The sequence below is a fragment of the Amphibalanus amphitrite genome, unplaced genomic scaffold, assembly GCF_019059575.1.
Source record: "Amphibalanus amphitrite isolate SeventyFive unplaced genomic scaffold, NRLGWU_Aamphi_draft 000394F_arrow, whole genome shotgun sequence".
Taxonomy (NCBI): domain Eukaryota; kingdom Metazoa; phylum Arthropoda; class Thecostraca; order Balanomorpha; family Balanidae; genus Amphibalanus; species Amphibalanus amphitrite.
The window spans coordinates 104,942-119,145 of NW_024881888.1; the positions used below are offsets into that span (position 1 = coordinate 104,942).

The 14,204-nt window shown below is 49.2% G+C and overlaps 1 protein-coding gene across 1 annotated transcript; it reads right to left on the bottom strand.

Annotated features, from left to right (window-relative positions):
* Positions 1–10,500: 10,500 nt before the first annotated feature.
* On the bottom strand, positions 10,501–11,694 carry LOC122390376 (dopamine receptor 1-like). Its single transcript, XM_043383269.1, has one exon. It carries the CDS (start codon positions 11,692–11,694, stop codon positions 10,501–10,503), a length of 1,194 nt encoding a protein of 397 aa, XP_043239204.1.
* Between the last annotated feature and the right edge of the window lie 2,510 nt (positions 11,695–14,204).

Sequence of the window (14,204 nt, forward strand, 5' to 3'; positions counted from 1 at the left end):
TGACACAAACGACATCAAATTCGAAATCTGTGGACTAAATGAACCATTAAACATATGTCACGTGACCGACGCATGATATAATATTTCCGTGACCTGTGATGACCCGACCCTGACCTGAAAATCAAAGCACAACTTAAATACCATCAGGGTATCTAAAGCCTCTGTTCACGAGTGTGTAACCCAAAAATGAGCCTAATCTGACTTGTAAGACGGCGGCCAGAGCCCAAAATGTGAACAACTAAAAATGCTAATAACCTTTACTCTGACCTGACCTGTGACGTCATCGGTTACCTCGAGTTCAATGAAATTAGGTTTTGTTCGACAGTTTTTCCGGGGCTATCAGACGCCGTTTGAATTTTGACGATCGGTTCAGTAGTTTCGGAGTTAGGAGGGGGCTATGATGAGCCCTCCCCCCAGTAGGGCGCGTTATACCCCAGTGGGGTGCGGGTTAACCCACGCCCTGCTGGGGGGGGGGGGGGCATTTGAACACTCACCTGCGGTTTTTCGGGAATATCTAGGTATAAGAAAAAAAAACGGCGGCGCAAAGCATCGACGTTTTGGACACACTTATTCATGCATACTTTTTAAACATGTTAAGAAAATTTCAGAACAAAATTACTCAAGGTCAGGTCACCAGGTCACTTCAAATGACCTCACCTCATAAAAAAGTTTGAGTGTTTGCCATAGCTCAACACCGAGTGACCAATCGCATTTAAGCTTTTAAAGATTGATAAGAGGATAAGTATGTACCACATGCATGTCTCCGAATTTGTATATCAGTGAGATAAGGCCAGGCCAATTTTGCGACCTCCGCATTACGTCAACGGAAGAAAATTGAGAGCCGCCACTTTTGAAAAAAACGTCATTCTAAACACTCTCAAACACTGAATTACATGTAACTATGACACACTGAACTGGAAAATGGCACCCGCGGCCCCTATTCATGCCCCTGAGGTCATCTCATGTCACGAATGATATCTAACAGTTTTCCGCGAATAACTCTTGATAGAGGCATGCTAGAGCGACGAAAATGCCTTAGCTCTGTAGGTACTCGGCTCAACGGTACGGATCGACTGATCTGCAACATGACCGTTTCCGTTCGGGTCATAGCCTTGACCTGAGGTTAGATTTAAAGTTGACCTTTCATTTTTCAAGGTCACATTATAGTCCATTCGATGCGTCTTGACGAGAGGAACACGATACCGGTAAAAGTAAGCTCGTGCAAGGTTCGAGTCAAAAGTGATTGCAGAACAAACTTTCCGCAAAATCGGCTCTTTTCACAGATGTTTCCCCTGCTGGCAAAACCGTTAACCTTAGGTCAAATATGAGAGAAATGTTCAGAAGACCGTTCAATAGGGCTATCAAATACGCTTTTCCGGCGCGCTGTAGCTCTATTGGTTTCCGAGTTAGCGCCGATTTGCTGAGAATTGTCGACATTCGACCTAAAAATCGGCGAAATTTGGCCTTCAATGTCCTCTGGTAATCTGACCTTTAACCTGACCAAAAAAGTGACCGACATTTTTTTACGCTCTTCCGGACGCCGCCTTCTTCGTATCGGTGCGTGGCCCAGGAGCCGAGTTAGAATTGGGGGTGTCCCCCCCCCCGCATGGCGTAGAAATCCAGTATCCCCCAGCGGGGAGCGGGTTGAGATTTAACCCTATTCCTGGCGGGGGGGGCCTCAGGAGCCCCCCCCCCTGAGGTTTTTTTGGTTATTTCTCCCAAACGCGTTGAGCTAGGAAGCTCAAATTTCCTGACTTTTCCTAAAAGGCTTCTACGCAACATGTCTGAAAATTTTGAGTTGATCTGACCTCAGGTCAGGTCACCAGAGGCGGTTTGGTGACCCTACCTCAGAAAAGTTTGCAATCACGCCAGAGCTAGAGTTTTTGACCGATCAATTTCTTCTCTTCAGGCTTTAGTTAGGGTACCAGTATGTGCAATTTGTATATCTCGGAATTTTGATATCGGTGACCTAAGGTCAGGTCAGTTTCGCGACCTCCCCATTATAAGTCAATGGGGGAAAAATCAACTCCCTGTTTTTACCACTAAAACGGGTCGGAATGGCCCCATATACCATACATGACTTCATATACGATCAACCTTCACTACCTTGAGGTCTGTTTTGCTGTTGGGCAGCTGTGAGGTCATGTGACGTCATCAAAGGTCACCAAAGGGTTTTGGCCAATAACTCCGTACAGGAACAAGATACAGACGCGTGGATGGTCTCATTGTGTTCAGCTCGTCAAGACGCATCGAATGATATACATGATGACCTCGAGGTCACGTGACCTGAGGTCAACCTTTGACCTTGACCTTGCGAGGTCAACATATATATCATTCGATGCGGATTGACGAGAGGATCACGATGATGCCCTTAGTTTGTTCCTATCTTGACTAATTCGAAAGTTATTCAAGAAAAACTCTCTCCATATCTAGCGCCGCCATTTTGACTTTTTCGACCCCTGTGACGTCATCTTTGACCTGACCTGAAAATGACCTTTGTAAAAATTGTAGATCTTGACCGTGCGTATCCGATGCCGTTTACCGTTTGTCGCTATCTTGCTTCGTTCTCGAGATCTCAGGGGGGGGGGCCGAATCGGCCCCCCGCCAGTTTCTTGTCCCGGCGGAGCCCGCCAGGAATAGGGTTAAGATAGGTACCTATATCTTGAACAAAAGGTAATACCTTTCGATGTAGCTACTACACTATGACTACACTTCCTGTAATGTGTACAATTTCCAAGCTCCGGTCACCGGTCGCAAAAATGTCACTCTGGGCAGTGGGGGACGCTCCCGGCTCCAGGGAGCGTTGCGAGGGTTAAGATCCGACGGCAGTGACATCTATGGTCGGCGCAGCTCCGCCAGATCGGTGCCGCGGTGATGGCAGGTATCAACACCGCAGGGTGGAACGAGCGGGGGCGGCATCGGACTCGGCTGCGGGCCGATTGAAGAGGGGGCCAGCTCACTGTCCCACACAGCCAGTCATCTTAATTATGCGGGAAGGGCCAGAAAAGCTGGCCTGACGACTCACCACGAAGCTTTTCTGGCTGCTCCTGTTGCTGGGCCTGCCGGCTGTGGTCCTCTGTGGTCCCCGCGACCGAGATCCATGACTGTGGTCCGCCGCAATTCCGTGGTCTCTAACTCCATGTCACCACACTAGACCCACTTCTGCGAGACGCTGGGACTACTGTCAATCCGAACCATACCCGACCCAGCTGTCCGCCCCTAGGCTATCTGAGGGATCACGTGCCGGTGACCCCACCGCCGGATGTTTTCACCATGGCCGCTACGCCGCGGGTCGAGGCAGTCGGGAAAGTTAAAGGGGTATGTCTGACTTCTGCCGGGTGCGCAGTATGTGCTACCTGGGGCATTCCACGTCAAATCAAACACCGAAATCCGTCATCCCCTTCGATTTTTCTGAAAATTTGTAGGTAGACTGGGCATGGTTCAAAACTGAGTTGCGTATAATATTTTCGAAATTTGATAACGTATCGCTGAGATATAGGTCATCAAATATAGCGAAAAATGCCACGCATCAATTTTTTAAATGGCTATAACTCTGGTTCCTTTTCTGGTATCAAAATGATATTAACAGGGTCTTATAGGCCATTGACAAGGCTTTGATTTTTAATCATAAAATTAAATTGAAGTGACCTTGAAATGCATTTGACCTTTAATTAAAACAGAAAAATTTAAATAGCAAAAAACACGTCACCTTCGATTTGGGTAATTTTTACATATTATGTCCGTCACAATGTTCCTAACCATCTGTGAAAAAATTGGAGTGGGCCATTCATAACTTTCGCGGCAAACGCCGTTTTCATGCATCAACATCACGCAACCGCGCGTGACCTTGAAAGACAGAGTCAAGACATGCTTGCTTGTGTACACTTTCTGAAATGAATGATTGCTGATTAGTGATACCTATCCCAAACTCTGCGAGAATGGAAATGCATAGTCATCGTAGTCAAGCATTCACGTTCCATAGTAAAAGTGTCTCAGGCAAACGGTATTTTGCGGTGATTTTTGAGCCGTGTGGAAATGCATCATGAAGTAAATTCAACGAAAACATTATCACTCAACGATATCTTCACGTCTTTTGATCTTCACTATACGAAAGGACATACATTTTTTTAGTATGTATGGGGAATTTCTAGTTAATCCAATAATAAATATGGCAGTTAGAGGCCTCAGCTAAGAGTAACATGTCGCCGGCTGAGGCGGGCTCGGCCGATGCAGGAAACGCAGCGGCGGCAGCAATCACAATTTTGTGTTTACACGTTCATATTTCAATTGTTTACCAACAGATTTTCAAAATTCTTTCACCATAAGATTGCCTGTACATTTCTTAGTCTTCTCACAAAATTTGACGCGAATCGAACGTAATCAGCGGTAGGGAGCGCGATGTAAAGACGGAACCGTTCCGTTCCGTCCCGGCACAGACTACAATTCAGGCGGCGCGTAGCGGTCGGCGCCGGCTGCCGAGTCGCCACGTCGCACTATGGTTGGAAACGGCCTCACGGATGGCCGTGGGCAATTTCGGAATTTATGTATATTTGGGGTGTCATTCTGTTGGAAATTGATGAAATGTTTTGAATTGGGCAGAAAAAATTATTTAGTTGCGCATTTAGTCTCCATTATTGTACGTGGAATCGGGAGTTTCTGATAGTGGCTTTTTTGGTGCGCCGTCAAAGGTTTAAACAACCGCGCTGTTGATAGCATGTGGATTACCTCCATGACGTTGTAAAACTGGATTATTATATATCAAAATAATCCTTGTTATGTTGGCTATCGAGTGGAGTGACTCTTTTTCCCATGCGTGTTCAAAATCAGGAACGGCATTGCATGCTGTTTGCAGTGTCACCACAGCAATATTTGCAAAATTACGTTTATGTTTCATTGGACATACAAAAAGTTCTCCATCGACCTCCATTGAGCTTTTTGGCAGAATAAATCTCTGTTCAATTCTGGGTAAGGGGAACGTAAAAGCAGACTGCGCACTTGTGCGCAAAATCGTCCGTGAAGCTTCATCTCCCGAGGCGTACCTACCCGTCGCTTCGTTAGCACCAGGTCGGCTCGTCAGTCTTGCAATCGCTTATCCTTATAAATGATGGTAAGAAGCAGGTTTGCGGAGTCGTGGTGGCGCCAAATCCGACTCCGACTACGACTCCGACTCCTGACTCGTTGCCATGACTCCGGCCGACTCTGTCTCCGACTCCGGACCCCTGCCAGTGTTTCGGAGTCGTGATGGAGCTGTTCCGATTCGGACCGACTCCGACTTCCACTGCGGGCTCCTGACCGACCCCGACTCCGACTCCGACTCCTGGCTCGTTGCTACGACTCTGGGCGACTCTGACTCCGACTCTGACTTCGACTCCGCACCCCTCGTAAGAAGTAACTGCTCGCCCCTGCACCTGGAGTATGGATATTGTGCAAACGTGTATGGATATCCTGGAGTATGGATATGGATATCCACCGACAGAGCAGACATACAGACATGCTGTAAACGCCATTACACTGCCAATACCATGGCAAATCAAATAGCTATCTATGGTTTTTGATAATCGTTCTACATTTTCCAAAATCTTGAACTGAATGTTGGCAATTTCTCGTGACTACTTCACGACCATGATGCATGCATTTCTGAAATTGATCTTTTTCAACCAGCCACGTACTCGTATGATAAAATGAATGTCACCATCGTGTTCTACGCCCAAAAGTACCCATAAAACATGTGTCATGCATGGGCTGCGAATAGGTACCAGTTTTAATTTTCGGGGTTATGTGCTTACCTGATTGACCTGACTTTGACCCTGGCCAGTGGCCTATGTTTGACTGACCCCTACATTGATCTGACACTCTTTTAGCACTTATATGAAGGGTTGTGACAGTTGTGACAGTTGTGACAGATTGTTTAGGGCCAACTGATGACTGAATTTATTTAGGACCAACTGATGACGATATAATCGAAACGCGAAACGCGAGGCAACGATTGCGAGGTTCTAAAGTCCATGCTACTGAAAGCCCGATTTCAAGTGTTTGACCTGACCTTGACCCGACCTGTGACCTCGAAATTCAACTTTAAAGTATTCATGTGAGTCGTCTCGTCGCGTTCTTCTTTCGTTTGCCGCGCCTCGTGCGTTTCGCTGCGCCTATTTGTTCGCGAGTTATCGGCTGGGGGCGTTGAACGCCCCCCCCCCCCCGGCAAACGGCGGATGGGGAAATACCCCAGCAACTGCCGGGTTAATCTGACGCATGTTTTGTCATTTGATCGTCATTTTATTTCTTACTTTTTTGCCCAATCTAAAAAAAATCATAAATACTCTTTCTCCAAATTTTTGACCCTTTATGACCAATAGTAAGACACTGTGCGTCACTACGTTGATATTTCTCGCCCTAAAGCATAACAACAATATCCATTCAGTAATAGCAGTATTCAAAACATGTTCAAAATGCCTAGTGATATCGATAACATAACGAAAGACATAGGCGACTTATAGCATACTTGCAATGATGACGTCACACACGCGTGACGTGACGTGACCTCGTCATTTCTGAGTTACTGTATGATGCACGAAAGACACTGGTATATCTATGCAAAGTTTCATCGCAGTCGGTCTACGCATTAACAAGTTATGGGCAAAACATTTTTTCGCGTTGACCCCCGGCCATCCGTGAGGCCGTTTCCAACCATAGTGCGCGTCGCTGCGGCGACAGGATGTTCACTTTACACCGCTATTACTAGAACAGTTGTGAACCGATTTTCTTCATGCTTGCACGATGAGATGTCCAATTCAATTCTTGACAGGTAGCCATAATTAATTTCGCATTCATCTTATGAGATATTGGCGAAAAAACAGGAGGGGTGGGCGAAATTCGCTCTTCCCCCTCCACTGCGCATGCTAACATACGTTTGCATATGTGCAATTTTCTTCAAAACTTATGAATGGCCCACTCTAATTTTTTTCACAGGTTGTTAAGAATATGGTAGGCAATAAAATATATGAAAATGAGCCAAATCGAAGGTGACGTGTTTTTTGCTATTTCAATATTCGTGCTTAAGAACAGAGTTAAGCAAATTTCAAGGTCATATATTTAAATAGGTGCAATTCTAAACAAATGCTTAAGAAATTACCTAAACAGTAAGGTTTATTTCATTCAAATCAAACAAGTACAACCAAAGTTATGATCGTTCAAAAATATAAAGATGCAACATTTTGTAAAAATTTGATGCCCTATCTTTAGAAGACCTGTGGTCAGAATGTGCAAAAAACATCAATGTAATGTCCGGGGCCACACAGGAACTCGCTCACAAATTTATAATGAAATCGCTGATGGTAAGGTGCAAAACAGCCGATTTTTGTTCGATTTGACGTGGAATGCCCCACCTGGCCTGGCCTCGTTGAAGTGCACCTAAACTTAAAGGTAGTGTGCCAGCTTTCTTGGACCGTATGGAGTTAATGGCCCAGATAAGGAGAACCGGATTTTTAGAACTTATCCATACCTTCAAAACTCATGGAAACGTCTTAAATTCTTCAAATTTTGAGTACCCCAGTGCGAAATTCGCCCCGACGGGTTGTCGGTCGTACCCCAACCACATTTCACACCACTATGAACAATAAATGCACACACTGGAATCGCTATTACCGATATGCTCATCCAATCAAGTTTCGATAAACCCGTTCATCATCAGCTCCTGCGGTTTCGAACACGCCTGTTAGTTGGCTTCTGATGCTCGTCGAGGTCGGAATTTCCAAATACGCGTGGTGCGTCGGGCCGCGCGCTCTGACTTCGGCCAAGAAAAATGCGTCAGCTGATCATTGTCATTTCTGCCACTTGTGTGTGGTGAAATGGGGTCATAACTTATAAGACGGCTTTTTCGTATCAATTATTTTACATAAAATCATATTTCAAACCATAAATAATGTTCGACAGCCAAATAAAAGAAACACTACCAATACGGGCTTACAGTTTAAGGCTCGACATTGTGTTGTCTACGATTAGACAGCTGATAACTCATTCCCGTACGTCGTATGGTCGTAACACTATAATGACCTTTGCTTATTGTCACAAGTGCGCCGCATTCGCGATTGTTGCCCGACGCCTGTTTGCAGGTGAGCCCACTACAGTTGTTATACATATCTAAAAACCGATAAACTTTTAGGCGAAAAAGGCACTATTCCAGGCCCATTTTTGATTTTTTTTGCGATATTAGGTAAAAGCAGAAGCTTCTTATCCTAGGAAAAATAAAATGGGAAATCTTTCAAAGGTGGCACACTACCTTTAAAGGAAAAGGGCCACCTTCGTGAAATATGAAGATATCGTTGTTTTTCATTTTGACATTATTATTTTTCATTTTCTTTTTAAAACTGGTGCCAGAAGTGCACAATTCGCGAAAAAGTATTTAAAACTATTTAACATATTGGTACTATGTTGATACTCTCTACGGCACCTACTGTATGATGGCATAGCGATGACGTCAAACTCAAGCCAATCAGCGTTCAGAAGACAGACTCGTCGGATTGTGTCAGATAAGCTGATTGGTTAAAGCTGAGCTGGTTTGAGCTGATTGGTAAAAAACCAAAGCCTCGCCGCGGGTGGCTGTATTGTCGGATAAGAACGCATTCCTGGGATAAGGACGCATTCCTGGCGTATTTTCTTTTAAAATTGCCGATAACTACGAATGCAGGCCGAAATCGGCCGTAAGGAGGTAGACAGATAGGTTTTCGGACACGGGCTACTAGATGGCTATCTCAGTTTCAATCCCCATGTTAAAGGTGGCCCTTTTCCTTTAAGAGCGGCTGACGCTGCCGTCAAAACTCTATGAAAGCGCCTACCGGTACAACAGCGCCTTTGAATCTTTCTCAAGTTGTATGGAAAGTTGATAGAAGTCGGCAGCAGACATCGGTTTCAGTGTATCGGCCGCCTCCCCCCCCGGCCCCCTAAAGAGAGCATCCTAATTAGACCTTACCGGCGTGTAAGTGAAACACCGACGTGTGCATGCGTATTCCGGAACAGGCATGCCCCTCGACCAACCGGAAAACGACCATTCCCTCTAGTGACTGATATTGATATTTTGATGTGTAACATTGCCGTCCTTCGGACATTTCTTTTCTTTCGGGTGGTCCGATAACATTAGTTGTGACATAATGTTATATGTTCTCAGAATGTTTTATGCAATGCACAGTACACACATATCCATAATTGTCATTCATACGGACGTGAATAATGGTTTAGCGCTTGCGACGAGTTCCTTTTCTCCTGCCGCGCCACGCCTTTTTGTATTTCGCTCTCCGAATGAAGACCGATGGCGGCGAGGCCATTGGTTATGCGGTGCGCGGCGTTCACTGATCTCGGGGATAAGTGATGATTGATATCGCAGGGTCGATTTGGTGTGGGGCGGCTCGGCAGGCGCGCCACCATACAGCTGAGCCTACCGCCCCGCGTCTGTCCCATATTGATGTAGTGCGATGCAGGGAAGGAAGACCGAAGCAGATACGATGGGAATTACTAACGCTGTTCTCAACTGTATTGGGGATGGTTGTTCCTTTTTTTATAGTTGAACCGTATAATTACAGTTATACACATACACAATAGAGCTCGGGATACATTACGTCTATGAAGGTGCTATTTCCATCTGTGTCCTCGCCCCAGCTTCTCGAGGCTCTCAGTCTCCAGCACCACTCCCTCCAGCCAGTCGACAGCACACGGTCGGTCGCGGACATTTGTATTTTCCGACGTACAGCGGAGCGGCTCGGACGGGCAGGGACACAGCGGGCACGGCCCAAAGCTCACGGGTGGTCCGCCACCCTCGGGTGGTCCGACGGTCTGGTCCGCGGACCACAGAGACCGCAGCGCCCCCTCGGCGGACCGGTCGCACGAGGTGCGAGGCCCGGCCATAGGTGGCTCACAGAGCGGAGCGTACACGACACCCGCCGCAGACACGGGTCGACCAGTGACACACAACACAGGGCACAGAGCAGGGCGGCTGACGCGGAATTGTTACCGGTCGGCACACAACGACAGGCGCGCGGGAACAATGCAGGTCAAATAAATAGCAAACAAGAGATCCCATAGACGCTCTCAACAAGCCTGTCTCATCAACTCGGACAGTAGTAATTTGCTCACATCAGTAGCAACAATGCCAAGTAAAGCTTCAGTATAGCGTCACAACCACAACTGTTGCGACATTTCGGTAGTTTATGGCCTGGAACGCACAGCGTTTACAATTCGCACATACACACCTTCTCATACGCGCAAACATGCAACAAGAAGGCTCAGCCAACCACACCGGTTTGACATTGACAGCCAGGACTAGCAAGCATGGGCACCGGCACCGGCACCCGCAACATGACCAACATCAGCACAGCACCGGAACCAGCCGGTGGTGACAGTCTAGCAGCACCATCCCTCCCCCTTCCCCCAAAGTCATATCATCAGCTCCTGGGAGCGGGGCGCCGGCTCGGGCGCGGCGGCCGGCGCGCTGACGGTGACGGCAGCGCTGCGTCAGATGGCAGTCACCCGCTCACTGGTCGTCACCTCCAGGTCCACCACGACGGCGCCCGTGCTCAGACGCGTCATCGAGCTCACCGACTTACACTGGGACGGCTGCCGGGGCCGCGTGGGCACCCCGGCGCGCTGGCACAGCCGCACGAACGCGCCGCGCACCTTGCCGAAAATGCGCACAAACGCCTCGCGGAACTCGACGTTGAAGATGGAATAGATGATGGGGTTGAAGCTGCTGTTGCTGTAGCCGAACCAGGAGAGCGTCTGGAAGGCCAGCCGCGGCACGCAAGTCTTGCAGAAGGCGGCCACGATGTTGACGCAGAAGAAGGGCACGTAGCAGACGAGGAACACGCCGACGATGATGCCCACGGTCGTCGCTGCCTTGCCCTCTGAGACGTGACACCGGTTACAGGCGGGCGGCGGTGCCACGCCGTCGATCGTACCCAGCATCACGGGCTTGGTAAGCGCCTTGATGCTCTCCACGTGTCGCTTGGCGTACAGGTACAGCCGGCTGTAGATGGCCAGCATCACCACACACGGCACGTAGAAGCTGATACAGCTGCTGACGACCGCGTAGAGCGGTGTCAGGTCCAGCGCGCACTGCGGCAGGCCGCGCTCGTCCACCGGCTCGGCGCTGCGTCCCGGCGGCCGGTGCAGGTCCAGCGAGATGGGCACGAACGACACGAGCACAGCCATCAGCCAGATGGCGGCGATACTGAGTGTGACCACACGGCGCGTCACCAGCCGGCCGTACCTCAGCGGGTCCTTGATGTGGATGTAGCGGTCCAACGAGATGGCGCACAGGTTCAGGATGCTGGCCGTGCTGCAGAGCACGTCGAACGCGATCCAGACGTCGCAGAACTGCGCGCCGAACGGCCAATACTCCAGCAGGTCGTTGGTGAGCGCGAACGTCATCACTGCGCCGGCCAGCGTCATGTCGGCGAAGCTGAGCGACACGATGTAGAGGTTGCCGATCTTGCGCAGGTTGCGGTCCGTCAGCACCGCCACACAGACGAGGATGTTGCCCGACACGGCCAGGATGATGATGGCAGAGAGGAAGGTGCCGACAAATATCTGGGTGGCCAGAGTGAGGGAGCTGACCTCGTCAGTCATCTCCATCAGTTCCGTCATATCGTCCGGCGCGCTGACGTTCAGTGACGTCATCTCCAGCGAGCCGTTACTGATGGACGCCATTGCAGAGTGGTGCCTGCAACAGGAGAGGACCGAACGTCAGTGATGGTCATAGAGAACAGCCGGCGAAAGAACACGATTGGTGACAAACAAGAGCACACAACACGCAATCAGAATCGAACGGGGAGGGGGCGGTAAGCGTCGTTCACGGGTCAAACACCTTCACTACAGTATGTACGAAGTTAGCGCCGGGTTAACACACGCTCAACTAGATTTGAATGATCGTCGGGTGACTGAAATATGGCAGCCTCTAACATACTACCAGATAACCGGTTGTAGCCACCCCAGTCCGGTGGCAACTCCAGTGTCCGGCCGCGATTTGAAGAGATAATGCAGACACGAGAACGAATGGAGGAGCCCGAGCGGCGGCGCCGACAGCCGAATCTCCGAGCCAGATTCTGGCCAAACAGCGGCTGCATAAATTCGGAGCGGCGCAACATAGCGTCACACTGGGACGTGTAAGTTTCGGCAATAGTGGGCTCGCGGGAATCCTTCTCATCGGATAAAAACAACAACTTGAACATCACGCTCGAGGCCATATTAGTCCACAGAGAACAATAAAGTAACAACGATTGCCTCGTTCGTCGTTATTTTAACACAATAACTTGCAGTTTACCCATAAGAAACTGTTTCCGCTAGACCAACGACCAAACAAACTTGATTGATGAGGCATTGGGCCTCCAGTTCAAATAAAATCCACATCTAGTCACGATTGATTGAGCTGCAAAATTTAAATAATGCATATTCGTAGCCCAGCTTTACCCGCATTATACGCCTTCAGCGCAACTACAGCAAGAAGGAGCATCACATGCAATAGCAATAAGTGCTTTGTCCCAACAATGACCGGATGGCACCGGCTTAAGGTACCGGCTTCTGCTGCCAAGACGACAAAAAGTTTGTTCATGATATCAGAAATGTGCACCCAATACCACGAATTGCGGTCGACTTTCTTGGGGCAAGAAAGAGATAACCAATCAGTGGCGTTCCCGGCGCTCCGTTGACAGCATGCTGTGACGACGCGATATGAAGAAAGTTGGGCCCGCCGGGCGTCCATAACTTGGCCAACAGGAGGCCTTTACCGGCCGATCGCGGCGCGACAGGTGGGAGCTCAGCACCGCCGGGTCACCGGGCGCCGTGTCCAGGCGCTGACGCTCACATGAAACGGTCAGCGCCCAAGTCTGTGCCCCCTGTGGATAGTCCTGTGTCCACGGCAGGGGTCTCCGGTCACCCGGCAGACGCCTGCCGCTGCCACTGCCACCTGGCGGCAGGGCGCGGAACTGACCACCATAAACATCACCATCTATCGCCTCGGACGGTTCCCCGAGGCACGCGCACCTCATTTCAAGTCATTGTCGGCATGCAGCTGAGACGCCGAACGCAGTTAGCGAATCAGCCCAACTGACTGAAGCCGGTGATTAGGAGAAAATTGGGAGATTCCGAAAACGTCAGATGTTTATCTTCTCGACATGCAACCAAACCAGTGGCGCGGGAACCGGGGGGGCGAGGGGGGGCTGAGCCCCCCCAGCTTTTCGGCTGGGGGGGCTCGTAATGTATTTGAGCCCCCCCAGCTGGAGGAATCGAAATCGGAAATCTACCAACATAATTTCATAGATTCATACATAGGCGTGGGAACCGGGGGAGGGGGCAGTGGGGGAAGCTTGCCCCCACAACTCTGCGGCCGTGGGGGCGGTGCCCCACAACGTTTCATGAGGCCAGGAGCCGTTTGGCAGCTTGTCCTCCCCAAATTAGGGGTTGTGGGTCACAAAGGAAGAAAGCATGTAAGTGAAAAATCCACCTATTTCACTGGCTCGGCAACTCATTTGGCAGATTAAAACCTTTACTCCAGGTTACCAAAATGGTAGTTTCTTCACTCAGCTGAGACGGAATACCTCACTTTTTGAAAATATTTTCGTGTTTTTTTTTTTTGTTGAAAAGGCCAAGGTCTGAAAAATAAGTGGCCTAAAACCGGTGAGAAAACTAGATTTGGGGGTACCCTAGGTTGATCTCTATTATGGTTCAGCCCCCCCAGTCTGGGAGAAGTTCCCGCGCCACTGAACCAAACACTCAAGCTTTGCTGTTTATCAATGCTTTGGCGAATAAATAACCAAAGTTTGCTACCCAACTCCGTCCACAATAAGCATACTAGCGAATAATAAGCGTAGTTAGATAGGTAAGCGCCATACGTAGTATACATATTCCCCAGCTTCTCCAAATACAAATTCAACATGGAAATAAGTCGCCGGTCCACGAGATCGTCCACGAGATGAAGGACGATGCTTACATGTTTGCAAAACTGTGCTCTACCAGGCATAATTCCCAGATAAGCGATGTTTCACTGCCGCTGGTGGCACGGGGGCCGGCGGCAGCTGCTGCCGTCTGCCGAGCCCCGTGTGATTTATGTGAAGCTGGGCGGCATTCCGATCTGATCTATGATAGCCGGATAATACAGGCCCTGTCCGCTGTCTCACCGTGGCAATATTCACAAAATATCGCCCCGGCGATTCCCCACATCG